Source organism: Muntiacus reevesi, chromosome 4, assembly GCF_963930625.1.
Source record: "Muntiacus reevesi chromosome 4, mMunRee1.1, whole genome shotgun sequence".
Taxonomy (NCBI): Eukaryota; Metazoa; Chordata; class Mammalia; order Artiodactyla; family Cervidae; genus Muntiacus; species Muntiacus reevesi.
In genome coordinates, this window is record NC_089252.1 from 155,805,767 (window position 1) to 155,830,612 (window position 24,846).

Genomic DNA, 24,846 nt, shown 5'->3' on the forward strand with positions numbered 1-24,846 from the left:
CTGTGGGCAATTCAAGATGAAGAGAAACTGAATAGTGGCCCTGGATAAAAAGAGGTACGACCTAAGGAATTATTTCAATGAGGCTAGACTCTTGCATTTTCCCATACATAGAAAAGTACTAAAATCATTACATAAGATGTCTGGCTTTTTTTTTATGATCAGGAGTAATCTTTTGATGTACTATATGTATTTTTTTCAACAAAACTCCTATGTATCCTAACTCCTCCTTTACCTCTTTTGAAGAGTTTCTCAGGTTATATGAGAGGCTGTCTTTCAGGTTATAGTCCTCAATAAGGTCCCCAGATAAAACATAACTCAAACTTTTAGGTTGTGTGTCTTTTTTTCAGTCAACAGAGTCATAATGTACTGATCATAATATCATATTCTTTTCAAAATAGAATAATTCTGTTGTCTTCCACCCCAACTAATCATCTCTCTTACTAGGTCCTCTTGAGTTCCCACTTCAACACTTGTCATTGAACATTTTTTTGATTTATATTATCTTCTATCATGCATTATTTTGCCTTTGTGTATATATAAATATCCAATTCTCCAGTTCAAAAGTCAAGTTCTAAGAGAATAAATATCTTACTCTATTCCCCTCCTGATTTCCTAGGGCACCCAGTATGATGTGGACACACGCAAATAAATAGCTCAGTTTATTTCTGATCTCCTTCAGTTTTGAGATCACACAAATAATAATAATTAAATTTCCCAGGAAAACTTGTCTCTGACCGAATTTTAAGTAAAGAAATCACATTTGTATTGTCTGATTTTATTCTGATTATGTTCTTTCAGTACCTGTTGCTCCAGAAGTGTTATCACGAGCAGCTTCAGTGGCGGCAGCATTTTCACCTCCAGTTGTACCTAATTGAAAAGAATGATGTTCTCATTGGACACTGGGGTTGCTAGATTAAGGATATCAAATACAGGAGTCACAGTTGCGCTTGCATTCCAGATAAAGAACAGTCACATCCCAATTATCGCATGCGGCATACTTGCACCCCTAAAAAATTTCTTATTTATGTGAAATTCAAATTTAAATGGCATCCTGTATTTTATCTGTCAACTCTACCCTACATAAATGGTTGTGATGAAAATGCTCTAACCACCCATTCATTTGTCCTAAAATTATAACCTTTAAAGCCAAAGCCATTACTCAATTCACATAAATTCCTTCTGAGGAAGGAATCAGCTAAGAGTCTCAGCAAAGCTCTTGATGGAGCACCACCAAAGTGTCCAGGTGTCCTACACCTTGCCTCTGAACTACCAGTTGGGCTGGAACCAGAGAAAGATGGTTTAGCTGTGATACCACTGCTAGTTCGAGTGGTAGTCCCAACAAATTCTACTGTTACGCTTGATAAACAGTGTTGGGGGAGTATATATATTACTGTGTTTCCCAGGTGGCATTACTGAAAAAGAACTTGCCTGCCTATGCAGGAGACTTAAGAGATATGGATTTGATCCCTAGGTTGGGAAGATTCCCTGGGTGAGGTCATGGCAACCCATTCCAGTATTCTTGCCTGAAGATTCCCATGGGCAGAGAAGCCTGGCAAGTTATAGTCCATAGCATTGCATAGCATCAGACATGACTGAAGCAACTTAGCACCCATGCATATATTAGTGTGACAATCCTGTACTGTAACACATTTGAAGGGAAGACTTGGAGAAACTAGGAAAAAAACCTTCTTCATGAAAAACATTATTCATGCTTATCCTATTCTCCATCTTTTCTTGGATGGTATATTAATAAGTAATATTAAGCAAAAGCTGTAGTATTCTGAAAAAAAGAATGTCCTTTTGACAAAAGTCATGATCTCAATGACGTCCTCTACTCACCTAACTTACCTTCAGATGCTGTCACTTCACTGCTTGGTTCTCCAGTTGTTTGACCAGCTGATGATCTGGTAGTCTCTTTCAAAATAAATAACATATATGAAATTATATATATATATATATATAAATGTCTTTAGTTAAACAGAACAGAGTATGCTATTCTCTGCCTTCAAAATACTGGGACTTCCCTCGTGGTCCATTGGCTAAGACTCCATGTTTTCAATGCAGGGGCCCTAGATTCGATCCCTGGTCGGGGAACTAGATCCTACATGCTACAACTAAAGAGCTAACATGCCTCAACTAAAACTGAATGCAGCCAAATAAATTAAATAAATATTTTTTTAAAATACCTGTCACACTTATACATTTCCAGTTCACTCTTTCCAAAAATTGATCATAAGAATCACCTGGGTTGATTGTTAAATATACAGATAGACTAGCCCAGAGAGTCTCAGCCCAGGTCATACATTGGAACAACCTGCAAAGCCTTTTTTTTTTTTTTAATTAATTTATTTTTTAATTGAAGGATAATTGCTTTACAGAATTGTGTTGGTTTCTGCCAAACATCAACATGAATCAGCCATAGGTATACATATGTCCCTTCCCTCTTACTTCTAAAAAATCACTCATGCCCCGGCACTTCTCTCAGAGTTCTGATTCAATTACTCTGTAAAAAGTTCTTCAGTATGTATTTTCAAAAATATTTCTAGTCAATTTTAATGTGTAGCCAAAATTGTAAACCATGACCTTAGCCCAGCTTCACATTCCCAGCCTTAGAAGTCCTAAGGCAGGAGTCTTAGAATTTGAAATACAACATGCTTTGGTATAGATCACCTCTGAAGTGATATTAGAGAATCACTGGCATTAATCCCATAAATGTAGGAATAATGAGGTCATGAATATGTGCATTTACTAGTAAGGAATAACTCAGAAGTGCTGGTGACGTCCTTAAGATCAGTAAGAAGACGCCTCAGATGATGGTCAACGTTGCCCATTTCCATACCTGGTTGGCCTCCAGGGGTTGTGTCTGGGACAGGTAAGTCTACATTTGTGCTCTTGCTCCCAGGTGTGGTTGTGAAGATTTCTGAAGTTCTTGGGGTCCCTGACACAACAAGGAAGAAGCATTACTTCCACTGTGGCAGAACTCTACCTATCACTCCTCTCTTATGTGACAAAATTAAAGTTTATCATAAAAAAAGAAATCTTCAAATGATCCCTATGATTTCTTTGGCTAGATGGCCTCACAACAGTTGTTCAGTTGCTAAGTCATGTCCAACTCTTCACGACCCCATGGACCGCAGCACACTTGGCTTCCCTCTCCTTCACTGCCCCCCAGAGTTTGAACTCACGTCCACTGAGTCGATGACGCCATGCAGAGTTTAATCTTTTGTTCAATCTGTAATGTGTTCAGTACTATGTGGCAGAGGCTAAGGTTCACATCCTGACTTGCCTGATTCTCTCGGGCTTGTCGCTCCTGTGGTTGGTTGCCCAGGCGTGCCATCTTCCTCACCTCTTATTGGTGCAGTAGGACCTCCTGTTCCTCCTGATAAAAAAGAAAATAGCAATTTGAAAAATACCCTAGACACAAATCAACTCAGTTAACCCTATAAAAGTCCTCTGAAGCAATTTATATTACTAGTCCCACTCCACAGACATTGTCACCAGACAACAAATACCTAAATTCACACTGCACTCTGTGCTGCTCAGAAGATCTGTGGTAAAAGAAAACTTCTGTACATTTTTCAGTCTGCTGTAAAATTTTGGAAAAGTGCCATGAAAGTAGATAAATTAAAAAAATAAAACCATATAAAACATAAGCTTTTATCCAACAAAAATAAAATTGCTGTGTCAAATTGCCGTGTTTCTAAATACTCATATTCTGTTTCAGTTTTTCTCACAGTATGGACTGGTAACAAAGAATTCTGGATTGCGCCCGCTTACAAACCAAACTTTGAGAAACCATGCTCAAGACTGCTGTTCTCAGCGTCTGATAACCAAAGGAGATAGCTGACTGACTTGTCATTATCACTACATAATTCCAATTCAAATTCTAGAAAATATACACTCAATAGTCATCACCCTAAAATGTAAGTCAATTCACTGATCTAATTGGAATTAAGTCATTTCTTAATTTGTGCTACTATAGCTTGTATCTTTCAAAAATAATTTTTATGCAAGCAATATTTTATTCCAAAAAATGTCTAAGACATAAATTTTAAATTGAGAAATTTGCCAAAGGAAAATAAATGAAGGAAAAATGAAGTCAGGCCACGGATTAGTTAATAAATACATAAAAAGAAGTTCTATGCATACATTAAAGAAATGTCTTTTAATGGTATATAATGGTTTTGATTTATCCCAAAAGTAATCTGAAAAATTAAAAGATTTTAAGTAGGATAATGATGCGAGGACAGCTGAGGTTTTGTAAGTTCATTCTGGTAAGGTACTGACTAAAGTGTAGACTGGGAAGCAAGTTGGGAAGAGAGGGAACATTCTCAACATTGACAAGTATCAATTGTTTGCCTGGCTCAATGTCAAGAGCTTCTGATTCTAGGCAAGTGTGCCCCCAAATTTTGTGTTTCAAAAGTGTCCCAGGAGATGTGAACGCTGTTGGTCTGAAAACTGCACTTTGAGTACCACTGTATTAGAGGAAGGTGAGTGAGGCAGATGAACATGAAGACTAGATAGAAGATGTTTGACATCTGAGCAAAAGCAAAGGCAAATGCGATGCAAAGAGGACATTAAAAAGGTACCTAAACTCACTCACTGACTGCATAAGGGATGGAGTGAACTTAAGCTTGTTCATTTTTAATCAAAATCATCGATAATATTTTATTCTGAAACCAACAGTAGTTGAAGTTTAGTCAGTGATGCACAAGGACAATTGTACGCTCACTGACTTCTCTTGGATGTTCGCTCTTTAGGCACAGATTGCAGAACTGTGCAGCCACAGACAAAGAAGGCTAAGGGTTCGGCTTCTAATCCTGCCTCTGCCAGTTTTGAGAACTTTCATTATTTTCTTTCTCATGGGAAAAAAGACACCTAACTACCGTGGTGTTGATGTGGATTAAATTACATATCACATATTTTAGCATCATTCAGAAGTTTTAATGTGCCATAGAAATATGTCACTAATATTCTGTTAACATATAAATGTTAATTTTTCAGTTTTTCTCAAAGTCACCCAGATAACTTACTGCTGGTGCCACATCTCTGTTATCTAATACGCTCAGATTACAGTTGGTCCTGATGCAAGATGAAGGGCTGCTGTGGAAAGAAGTGAAGGACTCATTTCTTTGTCTCAACTACTCTGAAGGCCGTGTCACCTGTGCTTCTATCTTCAGTTTCTGTGATTGCACTTACTGACACTCCAACTGACCGTGATAAAGGTAAAGAGAAAGCAAAGACTTGCAAAAAAGCTGCATGCTGTCAATACTCAAGGTGTATTATGATTGTAACATGATGTACAATAAGACTGCAATTTGTACAAAAATTAAAGAGCCTACATTTTAATTACATACCAAAAACATCCAAAGCTGATATTACACATAAGTCAGGTACTTTTATTTTGTAAAATATTGTTCTGAGCAGTATTGCCTGAAACCAGTTGTTTAGCCGTGCTGGTATATATTGTCCCAAACTTAATTTACCTGATATGTGCCCAGAACTGGTGAAGGTGGGGCCCACTGATTCTGTGGTGCCCACACTTCCAGCTGCGGAGGTGATGGGACCTGGAGTTCTTGTAACACCTGAGAAAAACATCAAGAGAACTTCTCAGCTCATGTTTACTCGGCCTTTAACACCAGTGGCTGATCTAACTATTCAGTCAGTTTCTACTATAGAAAATAGAATCATGAATCCAGTGACTCTGCACAGACACCCTAAGATTTCTGTTCCATTATTACTTTCCTACCAAGATTTTGGTTTAGTCCTTACCATATTTTTTTTTTAACAAAGTCATGTCATCTGCATCTTAAATTGTATCATATCAGGTCTTTATACATTTATCTCAAAAGATTGCTTTCAAATAAACAGAACCTTATGCCCTAGTCACATTGTCACTTAGAGATAACAGTAACAATGGTGAAAATCATCATGAAACTTTTAGCATCATCAAGTTGCTAAAAGTAACAACTTTTAATTGCTACTTTTATATTTAAAATACCTGATAAGCAAAATGTATCATGAGATCCCCATGTTTTCTCTCATCCTATATATTTTTTTAATTTTTAATTTATTTGATATAATTTAATAGTTATATATGCTATAATATTATTAGCAATAAGCTGAAGGCCGTATTATAGCCAGTTAATATAAACACATCAAAACTGAGTCAAGTTCAGGGTTTTTTTTTCTAGTTTAAACACAGTGGGAAAAGCCCAGTAAACTATTATTAAAAATATTTTTTCAAAAGCCAAACATATATAATTTCTTTCTTAAAAATATAAAGGTACTAATGATTTATACTGTCAGATATTTTTTTCACATATAAAACCAGGAATTAATAGACTAACCTGTGGTAAAAGTTTCACTGAGGAAACTCAGAGTTGTTCCTGATAAGAAAAAGAGAAATGATGTGAATTTTTCTGACCTCAAGGGAAAATATTAGAAAGACTGCTCACTTGTTAGTTTTCAATAAATTTAGTGGCTTGCAATATACTCAGTGTTGAGAGTTAGTAACACATTTTTATTTCATTTTTAAAATAGTGACATTATAATGTCACTCTTTTCAATGCAAGTGCGTATGTGTGTATGTGTGGGTGTTTGTATGCTATACACATATGCTTATGCTGAAGTCTACCAAATACAGTGTAAATGGAATAAATATGTATCAATAAGGAAAAGTTAGTTCTCTGCTAAGCAGAGGCTGATTTCTTTGATTTCATTCTATTTTTGATTGTCAGCGCCTTAAATATTTTTCTACTAAGAAACATATAGTCTACAAGAGTTTGGGGCGAACTGAAGGAGAAATACTTTTTAGGGTTTATTTTTATGATTTGATATAGTGGGTTCATGGAGAAAAACTTGAAGTCAGCAGTAAACTCCTGTAGGAAGAGGTATATTTTATCCTCATTCCCATTGCCAGGAAATGTGGTAAAAGTTTCTTAAAAGTTTGTTGTGATGTTGTCTATAGGCCTAAATCTTTGCCTTTTTAAGTTTCTAGCTTTTATAAATACTGAAAATAGCTATTTTCAGTATTTCAGTCTTAATTTCTATTGTAAAAAATCCCTGGAAATCTATTATGTGTGTTTATATCACTCTAAAAGTTTATAACTTAAAAAAGAAGAAAATACTTCTCACACAATTCATTTGATCCTCACTTTTCATCCAACCATACTTTCATTCTTTCTATCTGCCATTTCCTTTACTTGGAAAACAGTTTCCTCTCTCTTCTCCTTATTAGAACTTCATTGTCATTTCTCAACTAAATCATCTTTCCTTCAATTCATGACCATCCTGATTTGATCAAATCCCCTCTCCATCTATCCTACCCCCATTTTAAGCACTTCATAGTTCTTGCAAATTATTGCTACTTTCCATTCATTTTAATCACTCGACTGACATCCATCTTTCTGACCGGTCTATTGCTTCATGAATGCACAGATCATATCTATTGCAACTTATCATTAAACTCCTAATGATATGAGTCCCTAATACATAGCAGGGGCTTGAAAAATATTTGTCAATAGAATACATGAATGAATCAGTCAATGAAGTGAAAGTACTTCACCTATTCTATGTATGAAGAATTGAGATCAGAAAAAGTAAGTGATTTGTTCAAGATCACTAGTGGTCAATGACAAAGCTAGGACTAAAATCTAAGTCACTCTGAACCTAGTTGTATGTATGTGATGCATACAGCTTTTTATGTGATGCTGCCTCTATGCATAATACATTACTCTTGTAGTTTATAAGTTTTTTGTTACCCACTCACCATATTAATGGAAATACTACAAATTAGACTAGAAATTATAGAATAAAATGTCAAATAAAAAATAAAATAGCCTATCTCCCCTGATTACTCCACAAAATTGGATATAGTATAAATATATTAAGTAGTTTGAGAGAAGGTTTGTGTGAATATTCTCAGAATTAATGTTAAGCTTTAGCTGGGAAAAATTTTCAAATCAATATCAAGCAGACTCCACCAACAGACCTTTTCAAATCTTGATATCTTTTCTCACTAACAAACACAACTGGACATTTTAATTAATGTGAGTTGCAATATGGATGTAAGAATAACATAGGAAGACTGTTATGCCATTGTCCACAGAAACTGTCAGGATTATAATGATGTAGCAGGATAGACCTCAATATTTCAAGAGACTGTAGACTTCAGATTCCATTTCCCAGTATAGATTTTTCAGCCTTTAATAAATTCCCCTGATCCTAAAATTAACACACAGAAATCCCTTGCATTCCTATACACTAACAATGAGAAAACAGAAAGAGAAATTAAGGAAACAATACCATTCACCATTGCAACAAAAAGAATAAAATACTTAGGAGTATATCTACCTAAAGAAACAAAAGATCTATACATAGAAAACTATAAAACACTGATGAAAGAAATCAAAGAGGACACAAACAGATGGAGAAACATACCGTGTTCATGGATTGGAAGAATCAATATTGTCAAAATGGCTATTCTACCCAAAGCAATCTATAGATTCAATGCAATTCCCATCAAGCTACCAAAGGTATTTTTCACAGAACTAGAACAAATAATTTCACAATTTGTATGGAAATACAAAAAACCTCAAATAGCCAAAGTAATCTTGAGAAAGAAGAATGGAACTGGAGCAATCAACCTGTCTGACTTCAGACTCTTCTACAAAGCCACAGTCATCAAGACAGTATGGTACTGGCACAAAGACAGAAATATAGATCAATGGAACAAAATAGAAAGCCCAGAGATAAATCCACAAACCTATGGACACCTTATCTTTGACAAAGGAGGCAAGGATATACAATGGAAAAAAGACAACCTCTTTAACAAGTGGTGCTGGGAAAACTGGTCAACCACTTGTAAAAGAATGAAACTAGAACACTTTCTAACACCATACACAAAAATAAACTCAAAATGGATTAAAGATCTAAATGTAAGACCAGAAACTATAAAGCTCCTAGAGGAGAATATAGGCAAAACACTCTCCGACATAAATCACAGCAGGATCCTCTATGACCCACCTCTCAGAGTATTGGAAATAAAAGCAAAAATAAACAAATGGGACCTAATGAAACTTAAAAGCTTTTGCACAACAAAGGAAACTATAAGCAAGGTGAAAAAACAGCCCCCAGATTGGGAGAAAATAATATCAAATGAAGCAACAGACAAAGGATTAATCTCAAAAATATACAAGCAACTCCTGCAGTTCAGTTCCAGAAAAATAAATGACCCAATCAAGAAATGGGCCAAAGAACTAAACAGACATTTCTCCAAAGAAGACATACAGATGGCTAACAAACACATGAAAAGATGCTCAACATCACTCATCGTCAGAGAAATGCAAATCAAAACCACAATGAGGTACCATTACACGCCAGTCAGGATGGCTGCTACCCAAAAGTCGACAAGCAATCAATGCTGGAGAGGGTGTGGAGAAAAGGGAACCCTCTTACACTGTTGGTGGGAATGCAAACTAGTACAGCCACTATGGAGAACAGTGTGGAGATTTCTTAAAAAACTGGAAACAGAACTGCCATATGACCCAGCAATCCCACTTCTGGGCATACACACTGAGGAAACCAGATCTGAAAGCGACACATGCACCCCAATGTTCATCGCAGCACTGTTTATAATAGCCAGGACATGGAAGCAACCTAGATGCCCATCAGCAGACGAATGGATAAGGAAGCTGTGGTACATATCCACCATGGAATATTACTCAGCCATGAAAAGGAATTCATTTGAATCAGTTCTAATGAGATGGATGAAACTGGAGCCCATTATACAGAGTGAAGTAAGCCAGAAAGATAAAGAACATTACAACATACTAACACATATATATGGAATTTAGAAAGATGGTAATGATAACCCTATATGCAAAACAGAAAAAGAGACACAGATGTACAGAACAGACTTTTGGACTCTGTGGGAGAAGGCTAGGGTGGGATGTTTCGAGAGAATAGCATGTATATTATCTATAGTGAAACAGATCACCAGCCCAGGCTGGATGCATGAGACAAGTGCTTGGGCCTGGTACACTGGGAAGACCCCGAGGAATCGGGTGGAGAGGGAGGTGGGAGGGGGGATCAGGATGGGGAATACATGTAACTCCATGGCTGATTCATGTCAATGTATGACAAAACCCACTGAAATGTTGTGAAGTAATTAGCCTCCAAGTAATAAAAATAAAGGAAAAAAAAAAAAAAAAGAAAGAAATATCCTTGATCCTAATTTGAACTCATTCAAACTGAAGGCAATTACATTTCATTAAAAGCAACATTATCACATGGAGAAGAATCGATCTTCACCAAAATTTCTACACCTGAATACGTAGGGCCCAACAGGGAGCTGAGGGGAACACAGCCACACGACAGAGATGGCACAACAGCCATCGCGAAGATTTATGCATCTGAATGAGAAACACGTTCACAGGCCTTTCTGTGCAGCTGGTGTGGTTAAGGAGGCCACATATTCCAGTGGATCTCAAGGTCCCATATCTTATCAGGGCCATAAGAGTTCTCTAAACCAGCCTCAGGTTGGAGTCCATACCACTTTGACTACTGTGACAGAGCTCTCTTTCCCCACAAAATAACCTGGGAGGAGGTAAGTCTGAAATTATTGATACAACAATAAAAAGTATGGACAAGATTCTACTAACAGGAATAAATGAGAATTCACATTCACTTTTATTCATGGTTTAATTACCAAAACTGAGAGAGAAAGCAATTATGTTCCCATTAATTTTGATATTCTTAACTATTACAATTTCAATTGATTTTTCCATTACTTGCAAATGAACATATATGCTAAAGTACTTGCTATTATGAATTACTGTATATCAGACTCTTTGTTGCCAAGACATAAATGATAATAGAAAGAGCTTCCTCTACCAAAATATTGATATGTCTGTATGTTGCAAAGTGGTAATCCACCCTAACAATTTTCAAAGTGATTGTGCCCATTTATTTTTACCTCATGATCAATAAGATAGTTCATTTTATTATTTTAACTTCATTTTTTCCTCATGATAAATTCAATAATTGAAATAAAATCACATAATTAATTTCCCAGCTACTACTAAGTTTTTTATTACATCTAAGAACCATTTAAAGTTTTATAAAATTTATAAAATCTTTTATAAATGATTATTTTCCCACTTTCCTTCAGTGAATTCAATTTTACTTAATATAAATTTCTGAAAGATAATCTTAAGGAGTATTTATAACATTTTATCTCATAAACAACAAATTAAGTACTGCAAAGTTTAGATGTTGCAAAGTATCTTATTTCTGAAAAAAGGTAAAAATTCATAAAATTGGTTTTAATTGAATAAGCAGTATGTTTGTGATTAATTATTAAAAATTACTATTCTGCTAAAATCGAAGTTCATTTCCATAATGGATTGTTCTCTATAAAACTGTTACTGGAATAAATTTGACTTCACTGAGTACTTATATGTTACACTAAGCTGCCCTCACATCCAGCAATGTAGATATTCTATTTATCCTACTTAAAAAATGAGAAAACTAATGTTTAGTGTATTTGAAGAACTGAAACTAGGGCCATACACCTAGTAAGTAGAAGAGAAGAGATTCTAGTTCTTATTTTTCTGTTTCTGCTTCCCACTGCACTCAACTGGCTCTCTATAATATCCTGATGCAAGTACTTTCTATGATTGATACAATTTTAGAATAAGTGATTACACAAGCAAATAAAATGTGTACACAATCTATAATTGTAAAATTCTGATATTTTAACTTTTTAAGAAAAGAAAAATGCATTTTAAGATGTTAAACTGTTATGTAACAGATACCTACTTTTTAAAATTATATGAATCAGTATTCCATTTAGTCAATGAGCTATTTTTTGTTTTAATAGAAAAATTAAATAAATTATGCATTTTAGCACAAATCAAAATTTGAAATTGAATTCTGCAATTATATGCTACTATTTCAATAACATTTAAATTTAATTTAACTTTATTTTCTTTCTTAAATGTCAAAACACAAAAGTGTTAAGATTGAATGTAGAAAAACATGTTCTGGATTTTAATCCTCTCTTTGCTACTTATTACCAAGTGACCATGAACACATAACTTAACCTTTTGTGCTTCCATTTCCTCATTTGTAAACTGAGAAAATAATGGCACCCACTTCATAGAGTTCTGTATCAAATGAGGTAGTATGTGTCAAATGTTTAGAATAGTGCTGAGTAAATGTTAGCTCTGTGTCGAGATTTGTCAGTCTGAACAAGAAAAAAAAATGATTGCATAATTTTTCTTCTAAAAATAATATATTTATTGGAGTGGTTGGCTAGGCATCTCTCAGGGCATTTTAATTCTTTGAAAGCATTTACTGCATAGAAAAGAAAATAGATTTACAAAGCATGCAAAAAAGTGTAAGCTTGGCATATTACTTCCTTTGTGCTTTCAAAGTTTTAAAGTCAAATACTTCATCATTCCTCTTCTGAAGACCTTGGCCCTTCTCTTTCTACCTGGCAGGAAGAAATACTTTCAATCCATCTGAGAAGGTCATTTAAATTTATGAAAGGAGTTAAAATAATTTGCACAATCCTTTCAAGGAATATGTTAAAAAAAGAAAGAAAGAAAAACAACTAAAAGCCAGTGAAAAGTGCTTGATACAAGGAAGTATTTGATCTAGCACTTGATCAAAAATATTTCACTCAGGGAACAAGACGATGCCTGGTTCCATTGTGCAATGGTTAGCACTCTGGACTCTGAATCCAGGGAACAAGACGATGGCAAAAAGGTGCCCTTCTCCACAGTCTCTTTTTGAAATAAATCTTACCTATTCAAGAATCATAGGATTTTTTTTTAAATACCAAATTTATATCTTAAGACAATGCAGAAAATAAAAATAAAACAGCTTTGGCTAAATTAAATTAACCCACTAAGCATATTGATTCAACTCAAAAGGACTATATACTATCCAGAATGAAAGTATATTTAGAACACTGTAAGCCAAAATTCTGAGTAAAATGGGTTCTCATGTCTAAAAAAGAAGTCCTTCCACCTATTGTAAATAGTTCATGGAGAGGCAATACATATTCAAAATGATATGTCTTCCTAGTTATATTATATCTGGAAATATTACATTTTGCTTTTCAGCATCTATTTAAATGCTTTTGTTGAGACATGCTATATTTAGAAACGAACAAGAAACTTGTTAATGATGATGACTAAACCCTTATTTAGCGATCCATTTTTCTCATCTCTGATCAAGAGAAGTTCACCATTAGAAGGCTAAAAAACAAAAATCATTATGTAGTTATGTTTGTCAAATGCCATTCAACTTCTAAATCATTGATGTCAGTAAAAGAGATGGGATGTGACATTCAAGCCTATAATTTGTGCAAGGCAATTGCTCCACAAAAAGGATCCTTAATTCCCTTAAAAGTGTTCTAAAAGCAAACACTTAAAACTGATTTATTTTTACTATAGTGTGATGCTTATTGGATGAATTTGTAAAACCAGTTTTTTTTTTTTAAAGTATGTTGGTATGCCTTAAAATTAAATGTTTATTCTTACGTGAAAATGAAAATCAATAGTTGATTAAATTTGGCCTTTTTAAAAAGAGCTTCAAAAGAGGATTACCACAAACATTCTAGTACTTCTGAGATTCTTCTGACTGCCATCCTCACTTTAAGTAGATTGCTATGATTCTCCAGTCACCAGTAAATGGACATATCATCTCTTATGAGTATTAAAATTCAGACATGTCAAATTTTATTCTGAATATTTTGTATTCAGACCAGGAACCTATAGCACAACTTGAAGTATTCAATTTATGGTTATGTAGTTAATCTACTCAACAAAGATAACCAAGTGATATGATCTGAGCCCCCAAGTCATAGATTTTTGAGGAAACTAAATCAACTATTATTTGAATACTTTCTAAATCCCCACCTGTTATATATGATATGGGCATAGTCTCAGAAAAGAAGAGGTACAGTGGTAGTAGGGGCTAAGGATTAAACCACTAATAATGATTTTTAAATTGAAAATTAATTACTATCTAAAATTTTACATGGGAAATAGGCACTTACTAATTTATTCCAGCAATAAGATAAAGCTACATCTACATTATCAAAAATGCTGGAAAGGTACCACTGTTTTGATAACTTGATAATCAATATTTTCTCTATATTTGGGATTATTTAACTAAATCTATTTAAAATTTATGATTTGTGGCACATTTACACAATTTTAACATGAAAAAATAAACTTCTAAAAACTAATTTTGTCTCCTGATTTCAAATTAACACTGGGGGAGCCTTACTGATTCACATCTGTGAAATTATAATTTCTGACTTTCAAAGATAAAAAGGAAAAGAAAAACAACCTTGATTTCTCTCTACATCATACCAGAAAATCTATTTTTCTTCTGACCTTTGTAATACTGGAAAAATATTTAAGCTGTTTGCATCTCCTCCCCTGTAAAATATGAGGGGGAGGGTGTTGTGGGGAATAACAATTAGGAGATTATTGAGATTTAATGAGAAATTGAACAAGAAGAGAGGAGCCAAGATGGCGGAGGAACAGGATGGGGAGACCACTTTCTCTCCTACAAATTCATCGAAAGAACAATTGAACGCACAGCAAACTTCACAAAACAACTTCTGATCGCTAGCTGAGGACATCAGGCACCCAGAAAAGCAGCCCATTGTCTTCGAAAGGAGGTAGGACAAAATATAAAAGATAAAAAGAGAGACAAAAGAGCTAAGGACGGAGATCTGTCCCGGGAAGGGAGTCTTAATAGAGGGAGTTTCCAGACACCAGGAAACCCTCGCACTGACGGGTCTGGGGGAAGTGTTTGAATCTCAGAGGGCAACCTGACTGGGAGGGGAAGAATAAATAAAACTCACTGATTACGAGCCTAAAAGCAACTCCCAGCAGAAAAGTACCCCAGACGCCCGCATCCGCCACCAGCAAGCGGGGGCGGAACGGAGAGGAGCGGGCGGCATTGTTTAGGGTAAGGACGGGGCCTGAGCGCCCTGCGGACAATCAGAGGGAGCTTTTGTGAGATAGCAACTTAAACTGTGGGACTGCAAATGAGAGCGAGAAAATTAACCAGCCCGAACACACTGCGGGCCGTTCGCAGAACAAAGGGACCGAGCAAGTCCAGAGAAGAGCTCGCAGGCTGCGGACCGGCCCAGCCCCGCCGGAGGCAGGAGGCAGGGGGGAGGGGAAGGGGGCAGGCTTGGCCCCAAGGACCGCATCCCCTGCCGCACTGCAAACGGGCCTCCACTTTCTAATCAAAGACCTCCTGAGATTCTGGATGGTCGACATCCGCCGGGAGGGTCGCAGCGAGACAGACGGCGCAGGCACCCGACCGGCGCGGGTGGGGACTGGGGCTGGGGACGCGGAGGGCAGAGGGCGCACGCACCTGACTTGCGCCAGCGGAAACTGAGGCTGGGATCGCGGAAGGGAGTGGGCGCGCGCACCCGGGGAGAGTGCGCCCCTCAAGCGCCTGGCTGCCTGAGCCACTCGGGCGGCGTAGGGACAAAACACAGGCGCAGCTTTGTGTTCCGCGCTTTTGTGGATCACCCGAGGGCTGGAACCGCGCACAGCGTGGGGCGCGCTCCATGCAGAGCAGCCGGGAGCCTGAGCAGCGCAGACGGAGAAAATAGCGCAGGCCCCTCCCCTCGGCGCCGGCCTCTCCCCGGAGCGCCCGCCCCTACCCGCAGCGCCGGCCCCTCCCCGCAGCACCAGCCCCTCCCTGCAGCAACAGCCCCGTCCCGCAGCTCCGGCCCCTCCCGGCAGCGCGTCGGAACTAGCTACCTGAATAAGAGTCCACCTCCGCGCGCCTGTGTCAGGGCGGAAATGAGGCGCGGAAGAGACCGGCAACAGAAGCCAAATAAACAAAGGGAACCGCTTCAAAAGGGACCTGTGCAACAGATTAAAATCCCTGAAGAAAACACCGACTACACTGGAAGGGCCTGTAGATATCGAGACGTGAAAGCTGGAATGAGGAGATATCTGAAACTGAGCCGAACCCACACTGACCGCAACAGCCCCAGATAAACTCCTAGATATATTTTTACTTTTTTTTTTTTTTAGTTAAAATTTTTTTTTCTTTTTTATTTTTGCTCTTTTATTTTCTTTTAAAATTCCCTATTACTCCCCCATTACTCCTTAACTTTCATTTTCAGATTTTTACAATTTTTTTAATTAGGAAAAAAATTGTTTTTCTTGTTTTTTCTTTTTCTCTTCTTTTTTCTATTTTTCTTTTTCTCTTATTTCCTTTTAAAGTCCTCTATTACTCCTCTACTACCCCTTAATTTTCATTTTCATTACACTATAACCTTGCAAAAAAGAAAAAGAGAAGCCCTATTTTTAAACTGAACTTCATATATGTTTCTAAAATTTTTTGTGTTTTGGTTTTTGTTTTTAATATTGTATTTTTAAGAGTCTAACCTCTACTCTAGATTTTTAGTCTTTGTTTTTCAGTATATGATATAAATTGTGGACATTTAAGAATCCAATATTCAGTTCCCATTTTTATTCAGGAGTATGTTGATTACTCTCTCCCAATCTTGACTCTCCATTTTCTACCTCAGAACACCTCTATTTCCTCCTTTCCCCTTCTCTTCCCAATCCAATTCTGTGAATCTTTGTGGGTGTCTGGGCTACGGAGAACACTCTGGAAACAGACAACTGCGTAGATCTGTCTCTCTCCTCTTGAGTCCCCCTTTTTCTCCTCCTGCTCATCTCTATCTCCCTCCTCCCTCTCCTCTTTTTCATGTAACTCTGTGAACCTCTCTGGGTGTCCCTCACGGGGGAGAATCTTTTCACCATTAACCTAGAGGTTTTATTATCAGTGCTGTATAGTTGGAGAAGTCTTGAGACTACTGGAAGAATAAAACTGAAATTCAGAGGCAGGAGACTTAAGCCCAAACCCTGAGAACACCAGAAAACTCCTGACTACATGGAACATTAAGTAATAAGACACTGTCCAAAAGCCTCCAAACCTACACTGAAACCAACCACCACCCAAGAGCCAATAAGTTCCAGAGTAAGACATACCACGCAAATTCTCCAGCAACGCAGGAACATAGCCCTGAACGTCAACATACAGGCTGCCCGAGGTCACACCTAACACATAGACCCATCTCAAAACTCGTTACTGGGCACTCCATTGCACTCCAGAGAGAAGAAATCCAGTTCCACGCACCAGAACACCGACGCAAGCTTCCTTAACCAGGAAACCTTGACAAACCAATCATCCAACCCCACCCACTGGGTGAAACCTCCACAATAAAAAGGAATCACAGACCTCCAGAATACAGAAAACCCACTCCAGACACAGCAATCTAAACAAGATGAAAAGGCAGAGAAATACCCAACAGGTAAAGGAACATGAAAAATGCTCACCAAGTCAAACAAAAGAGGAGGAGATAGGGAATCTACCTGAAAAAGAATTTAGAATAATGATAATAAAAATGATCCAAAACCTTAAAAACAAAATGGAGTTACAGATAAACAGCCTGGAGACAAAGATTGAGAAGATGCAAGAAATATTTACTAAAGACCTAGAATAAATAAAAAAGAGTCAATTAAAAATGAATAATGCAATAAATGAGATCAAAAACACTCTGGAGGGAACCAAGAGTAGAATAACGGAGACAGAAGATAGGATAAGCGAGGTAGAAGATAAAATGGTGGAAATAAATGAAGCAGAGACGGAAAAAGAAAAAAGAATCAAAAGAAATGAGGACAACCTCAGAGACCTCTGGGACAATGTGAAACACCCCAACATTCGAATCATAGGAGTCCCAGAAGAAGACAAAAAAAGAAAGGCCATGAGAAAATACTCGAGGAGATAATAGCTGAAAACTTCCCTAAAATGGGGAAGGAAATAGCCACCCAAGTCCAAAAAACCTGGAGAGTCCCAAACAGGATAAACCCAAGACGAAACACCCCAAGACACATATTAATCAAATTAACAAAGATCAAACACAAAGAACAAATATTAAAAGCAGCAAGGGAGAAATTGAACAAAAAATATTTGGTATAATGACTCAAATATAGTAAACTCTCATTAAAAGATATTATTAATATTAGGTGGATCTTATAAATATAGTACTAAGATGGCATTTTAGTAAACTATTAATATTATACCTAGAGATCATGAAATGTCATCTGGAGTTTCTGTGAAATTAAATAAAACTATAAGATTTGGTAAGATTAAGCATTAAAAGTCATAAATAACAACAAATAAATTCAGAAATAAAAGCACCCAGCTAATTTTCCCTATAATAAAACTCTACATTAGATGTATAATTTTTAAATGCTACAGTAGAAGCAATTGATGAGATTTTTGTAGTATTTTAAGGTTATTATCGCACCTAAAACTTCATAAGTTGCTCACTAAAGCTCTAGGTAATCTACTTATGGCCTTCTGTTTTATATGAAAAGTTTGCTGCTACAATACAAAATCTGACAGAATTATATTACCAAAATATTATGTTCAAAATCAAGTGCTTGGGGGTGAAAAAAGCAGCAAAATATATGTATGAACTAGAAAATATCAAAACGGTTTTCTTGGTTCTGATTGCCTGCTTTTTATACAGGATGAATATATCAGCATTATATTGAAATAATCCACATTGCTTGTGATTCATTGGAGGAGAAAATGGCAACCCACTCTAGTATTCATGCCTGGAGAACCCCATGAACAGTATGAAAAAGTAAAAAGATGTGACACTGGAAGATCAGCCCCCTCAGTTGGAAAATGTCCAAACTGGGGAAGAGCAGAGGGCAACTACAAATAGCTCCAGAAAGAAAGAAGCATCTAGACCAAAGCAGAAATGATACTCAGTAGTGGATGTGTTTGGTGATGAAAATAAGGTTCGATGCTGTAAAGAAAAATATTGCATAGGAATCTAGAATATTAGGACCATGGATCAAAGTAAATGGGATATGATCAAGCAGGAAATGACAAGACTGAACATCGACATCTCAGGAAACAGTGAATTAAAATGGACTGGAATGGGTGAATTTAATTGAGGTGACCATGATATCTGCTACTGTGGGCAAGAATTCCTTAGAAGAAATGGAGTAGCCTTCATAATCAACAAGAGTCCAAAATGTGGTACTTGAGTACAGTCTCAAAAATGACAGAATGATCTCTGTTCATTTCCAAGGCAAGCCATTCAACATCACAGTAATCCAAGTCTATGACCCCAACCACTGATGCTGAAGAATTTGAAGCTGACTGGTTCTATGAATACCTAGAAGACCTCCTAGAAGTAACACCAAAAAATAATAATAATAACATCATTTCAATCATAGGGGATTGGAATGCAAAAGTAGGAAATCAAGAGATACTCAGAGTAACAGGCAAGTTTGGCCTTGGAGTACAAAGTGAAGCAGGTTAGGGCCAACATGGTTATGTCAGGAGGACAAGGTGGTCACAGCAAACTCTTTTCCAACAATACAAGAGACAACTCTACACACGGACATCACCAGATGGTCAATACTGAAGTCAGACTGATTACGTCAATACTGAAATCAGACTGTGGCTCAGATTATGCGCTCCATACTGCAAAATATAGGCTTAAATCAAAGGAAGTAGAGAAAACCAGAAGGCCATTCAGGTATGACCTAAATCAAATCCCTTATGATTATACAGTGATGGTGAAGAATAGAGTCAAGGGATTAGATCTGGTAGACAGTGCCTGAAGAACTAAGGATGGAGGTTCATAACACTGAACAGGAGGCAGTGACCAAAACCATCCCCATGTAAAAGAAATGTAAGAAGGCAAAGTGGTTGTTGAGGAGGCTTTACATATAGCTGAGGAAAGAAGAGAAGCAAAAGGCAAGGGAGAAAGGAAAAGATGCACCCAACTGGATTCAGAGTTCCAGAGAATAGAAAGGAGAGATAAGAAGGCCTTCTTAAATGAACAGTACAAAGATACAGAGGAAAACAATAGAATAGGAAAGATTCGTGATCTCTTCAATAAAACTGGAGATACTAAGGGAATATTTCATACAAAGATAGGCAAAATAAAGGACAGATACAGTAGAATCTAATATAAGCAGAAGATATTAAGAAGAGGTGGCAAGAATACAGAAGAACTATACAGGAAAGGTTTGGATAATTAATGACCTGGTTGATTACAATGGTGTGGTTACTCACCTACAGCCAGGCATCCTGGAGTGTGATGTCAAGTGGGCCTTAGGAAGCATCACTACGAACAAAGCTAATGGAGGTGATGAAATTCCTGCCTAGTTATTTCAAATCCTAAAAGTTAGTGCTGTTAAAATTCTGCACTCAATATATCAGCAAATTTGGAAAACTCAGCAGTGGCCACAGGATTGGAAGAGGTCAATTTTCATTCCAATCCCAAAGAAGGGCAATGCCAAAGAATGTTCAAAGTACTGTACATCTCATTTATTTCACATGCTTGCAAGATTGCATGCAAAATCCTTCAAATTAGGTTTCATCAGTATGTGAACTGAGAAATTCCAGAAATAGAAGCTGGATTTAGAAAAGCAGAGGAACCAGAGATCAAATTGCCAACATTCGCTGGATCATAGAGAAAGCAAAGGAATTCTGGAAAAAATATCTCTATTTCTGCTTCACTGACTATGAGAAAGCCTTTTGACTGTGTAGATCACAAGAAACTGGAAAATCCTTAAAGGGACAAGAGTATCAGGCCACCTTACCTGTCTTCTAAGAACCCTGTATGCAGGTCAAGAAGCAACAGTTAGAACTAGACATGGAACTACTGACTGGTTCAAAATTGGTAAAGGAGTATAACAAGGCTGTATATTGTCACCCTGTTCATTTAACTTATATGCAGAGTACATCATGCCAAATGCTGGGCTGGATAAATCACATGCTGGAATCGAGATTGCCAGGAGAAATATCTACAGCCTCAGATATGTAGATGATAACCACTCTAGAGGCAGAAAGTGAAGAGGAACTAAAGAGCCTCTTGATGAGGATGAAAGAGGAGAAAGAAAAAGCTGGCTTGAAACTCAACATTAAAAAAAAAAAAAAGATCATGCCATCTAGACTTCTCAATTCATGGCAAAATAGATGGGGGGAAAGTGGAAGCTGTGACAGATACTCTTTTCCTAGGCTCCAAATTCACTGTAGATGTTGACTGCAGCTATGAAATAAAAAGACGCTTGCTCCTTGGAAAAAAGCTATGGCAAACCTAGACAGCTTATTAAAAAAAGAGGAAACATCACTTTGCTGACAAAATCTATATAGTCAAAGCTATGTTTTTTCCTGTAGTCATATATGGATGTGAAAGTTGGATCATAAAGAAGGTTGAACACCAAAGAAACGTTGCTTTCAAATTGTGGTGCTGGAGAAGACTCTTGGGAGTTCCATGGACTACAGAGAGATCAAACCAGTCAATCCTAAAGAAAATCAACCCTGAATATTCATTTGAAGGAGTGTTGCTGAAGCTGAAGCTCCAATACTTTGGCCACCTGATACAAAAAAGCAACTCACTGGAAAAGACCCTGATGCTGGGAAAGATTCAAGGCAAAAATGATGGGGGCAACAGAGGATGAGATGGTTAGATATCTCTGTAGACTCAAGGGACATGAATTTGAGCAAACTCCAGGAGACAGTGGAGAACAGAAGAGCCTGTCCCACTGCAGTCCTTGGGTCAGAAGGAGTTGACACCACTTATTGACTGAAAAACAACATACATGAGTGTGAGTGCTAAGTTGTTTCACTTGTCTGACTCTTTACGACCCTGCGGATCATAGCCTTCCAGGCTCTTCTGTCCATGGATTCTCCAGGCAAGAATACTGGGGTGTGTTGTCATGCTCTCCTCCAGGGTACATGAATATACAATTCATCAAATCAATAGAATTTAACTTGAATTAAGAATACTTTATTCTTAATTAACAATACTTTAAATGGTTTCAAGATTCAAAAGTTTTGGTAGTTGAATGAATGATTATATTTTAACTGAAAGAGATCTATATAACTGAACTAAATCGCTTATCTTCAAATGAGAATCAAACTGGGAATTAGGAGTTCAGACTATTGTTTATGGCTGAGATACTATGTAGCTAGAAAATTATTCTGCAATGTATTTAAATAACTCAGGATGAAATCATTAGTAGGCCATCAGAAATAGATTTACAACTGTAGAATAAAGAAAAATATTTCTGTAATGGGTCACTCTCTAAATTTACACTGAAAGAGCCACAGCTACTAATTATATTCAACATAAGAGAAAGTTTGATATAAATTAAACATGTCAGTTGGCCACTTTTATGATATTCCACACTATGATGGTGATACTTTGACATGGTTGCCCTTAGAATATAAGGAACATGGTATTGAGTACCAAATAATTAACAACACCAAAATTACAAAGATGCTCCAAATTAGTTCTAATTCTATATCAACATATAAAATTATAAACCAAAAATAATCTTGATTTTACACAATACCCTGTTTTTTAGAGAAGAGATATTAGCTCTAATGAATGAAATGTATAAACTATAAGCTTCATCAGCATAAATAACATCTAATCATTGGTCTAATGACTAGGCTAGAAATTCTGTGACAAAAGGAAAAACATAATTTAAAAATTAGGAATAGGGAAAAAGAAAAAACATCCATTCAAGTATTTGTTGAATACTTGTAGCTTGGGACTAAATGCAGTTAAGAATGCTGCTAAGTCACTTCAGCCGTGTCCGACTCTGTGCGACCCCGTAGAAGGCAGCCCACCAGGCTCCCCCGTCCCTGGGATTCTCCAGACAAGAACAATGGAGTGGGTTGTCATTTCCTTCTCCAATGCATAAAAGTGAAAAATGAAAGTGAAGTCGCTCAGTCATGTCCGACTCTTAGCAACCCCATGGACTGCAGCCTACCAGGCTCCTGTGTCCATGGGATTTTCCAGGCAAGAGTATTGGAGTGGGGTGCCATTGCCTTCTCCCTTACAAGGATGCAAACCATTATCTGTGACTTTAAGGATGTTACCTATATAAAACGTGATCATTTTGCAAAATATGCAAATACCAAGTCATTATGTTGAACACCTGAAACTAATATAATGTTATATGCCAATCATTCCTTAATAAAAATGTCATGTTTTAAAATATATATGTATATACAGAGACAGACAAAGTAATAAATAACTAGAGAAAGTAATAAATATCAGGAGAAAGAAAAACAGTGTTCAGTTAGGTGAAGAAAAAGGTCCTAAAAAGAAAAAGAAAAATAAGAAGTCCTAAGTATAGGAGAATGGCTCTCTTGATTCTAATATATTAAAAACAAAAATCTTAATATACGTAAAAACCTTTTTTTGTCATTTCATAAGTTTTCTGATTCACCTACCTGTTATTTCACTGCTTGATGTAATCCCTGGAATGGAAGCTGCTGAATTGGAGAAAATAATAGGAAAAAAATGTTTTATATGGAAGGAAAATTATGTCTGATAACATCTATGGTCATATATAAAATGGATCAACTTGAAATTAATGTTTCAGAGAAATCTGATTAAATAGTTAAATAGATGTCAAAACATAAAATTAAAGTTTAAAATCTATAGACCACAAGTAAACTGTCAAAGACTTTTATCAGTTTGTATAACACTTTTTTCTAAAATCTTAAAAACAAAACAAAAACAGGAAAAAAAAATCTTCCCCAAAAAATGTAATTGCAAAGGTATAAATAATACTGCAAAAGGAAGTTTTGGATTTTTTTTAAAGTCCCTCTTAAGTTGTGGTTGATGATTATTGCTTACCTGTGCCTGAGCTATTGGTGACCAGTGTAATTGCTGTACAAAGGAGGAGACAAATATTTGGAAATGTATGTTCAGATGGTTTTGAAAGACAAGATTATAAAGTATTTATTTAGACACGATTAGATATCTCTAGAATGCAAATAAATGATGAAATGCAACAGTTAAGTTCATTTACCAGATGCTTACACATTTTAATATATACTCTTGTACTTCTTTGACCACTGCTTTAATTACAAGTGATTCAGTTAAAGTTAAAATTCTTTGATGTAAGTTGAAAAGAAAATATAATTTATATTCAAGGAATTTAGCATAAAATTTTATTCTGTAGCCTTTTTTTTTTCCAAATTAGTAACATGCAGAATGTCCTTTTTAGGACATATGGTCTCTAAATAGGGAAGAGGTTCTTCAATATCACAATTGGATGTAGACCTTACTATTTGGCATTTAAGAAATAAATAAATAGAAAATGACAACTTTGGGGAAAAGGGCCAAAATGCCTGAGTTGCAAACTCATCCATAGCTTATTTAGATGCTAAAAAACAAATAAGCTTTTTTTTTTTTTTTTACCTGCTTCGGTGCTTAGTATGGAGGTAGCTGTTGTAGTAGAAACTGTTTGGGGAAGACAATATTTATGAAAATTAATTACTTAAATAATTTTTCTGGCAAATTTATTTCAAGAAACCAGTTGCCAAAGTCTCAATAAAAATTTCTGAAATTGTATGCAGAGGTTAATTGACAAAACAATCTTTCATTCAGATCAATATTAATATCTCTTACTGTATGTCCAACAAAAATGATTAATTATTTTCTATTATTACCACTTAACCAAAATCTCACAGGAACTTTATTAAATCTATTTATGGGCCAAGATGAACTCTGCACTTAGCTTTAGGAAAGTAACCTAAGATAACTAAAATAAATATCACTTCACTGATGATCACATACTAAACACATTATCAAAACCTAAGGCTTCCAATTTGCAATACTATCTCTTAATTGACATAACCTCCAAATATTGATCAATGAGAAATAAGAGTATGTAAGTGTACTGCAGTAACTCTAAGTACACTTACCAACAGTACATTTAAAGTTCC

At 36.3% G+C, this 24,846-nt stretch overlaps 1 protein-coding gene across 1 annotated transcript in view; it reads right to left on the reverse strand.

The window, feature by feature from the left end:
• The window catches only part of MUC19 (mucin 19, oligomeric), a 136,489-nt gene that overhangs the window by 75,696 nt on the left and 35,947 nt on the right, over positions 1 to 24,846 (reverse strand). Inside the window, 9 exon segments of the mRNA XM_065935089.1 lie at positions 802 to 867; positions 1,160 to 1,356; positions 2,764 to 2,938; positions 3,287 to 3,379; positions 5,487 to 5,585; positions 6,351 to 6,389; positions 23,344 to 23,385; positions 23,753 to 23,785; positions 24,320 to 24,361. Of these exon segments, the coding sequence (XP_065791161.1) occupies positions 802 to 867; positions 1,160 to 1,356; positions 2,764 to 2,938; positions 3,287 to 3,379; positions 5,487 to 5,585; positions 6,351 to 6,389; positions 23,344 to 23,385; positions 23,753 to 23,785; positions 24,320 to 24,361 (786 nt within the window).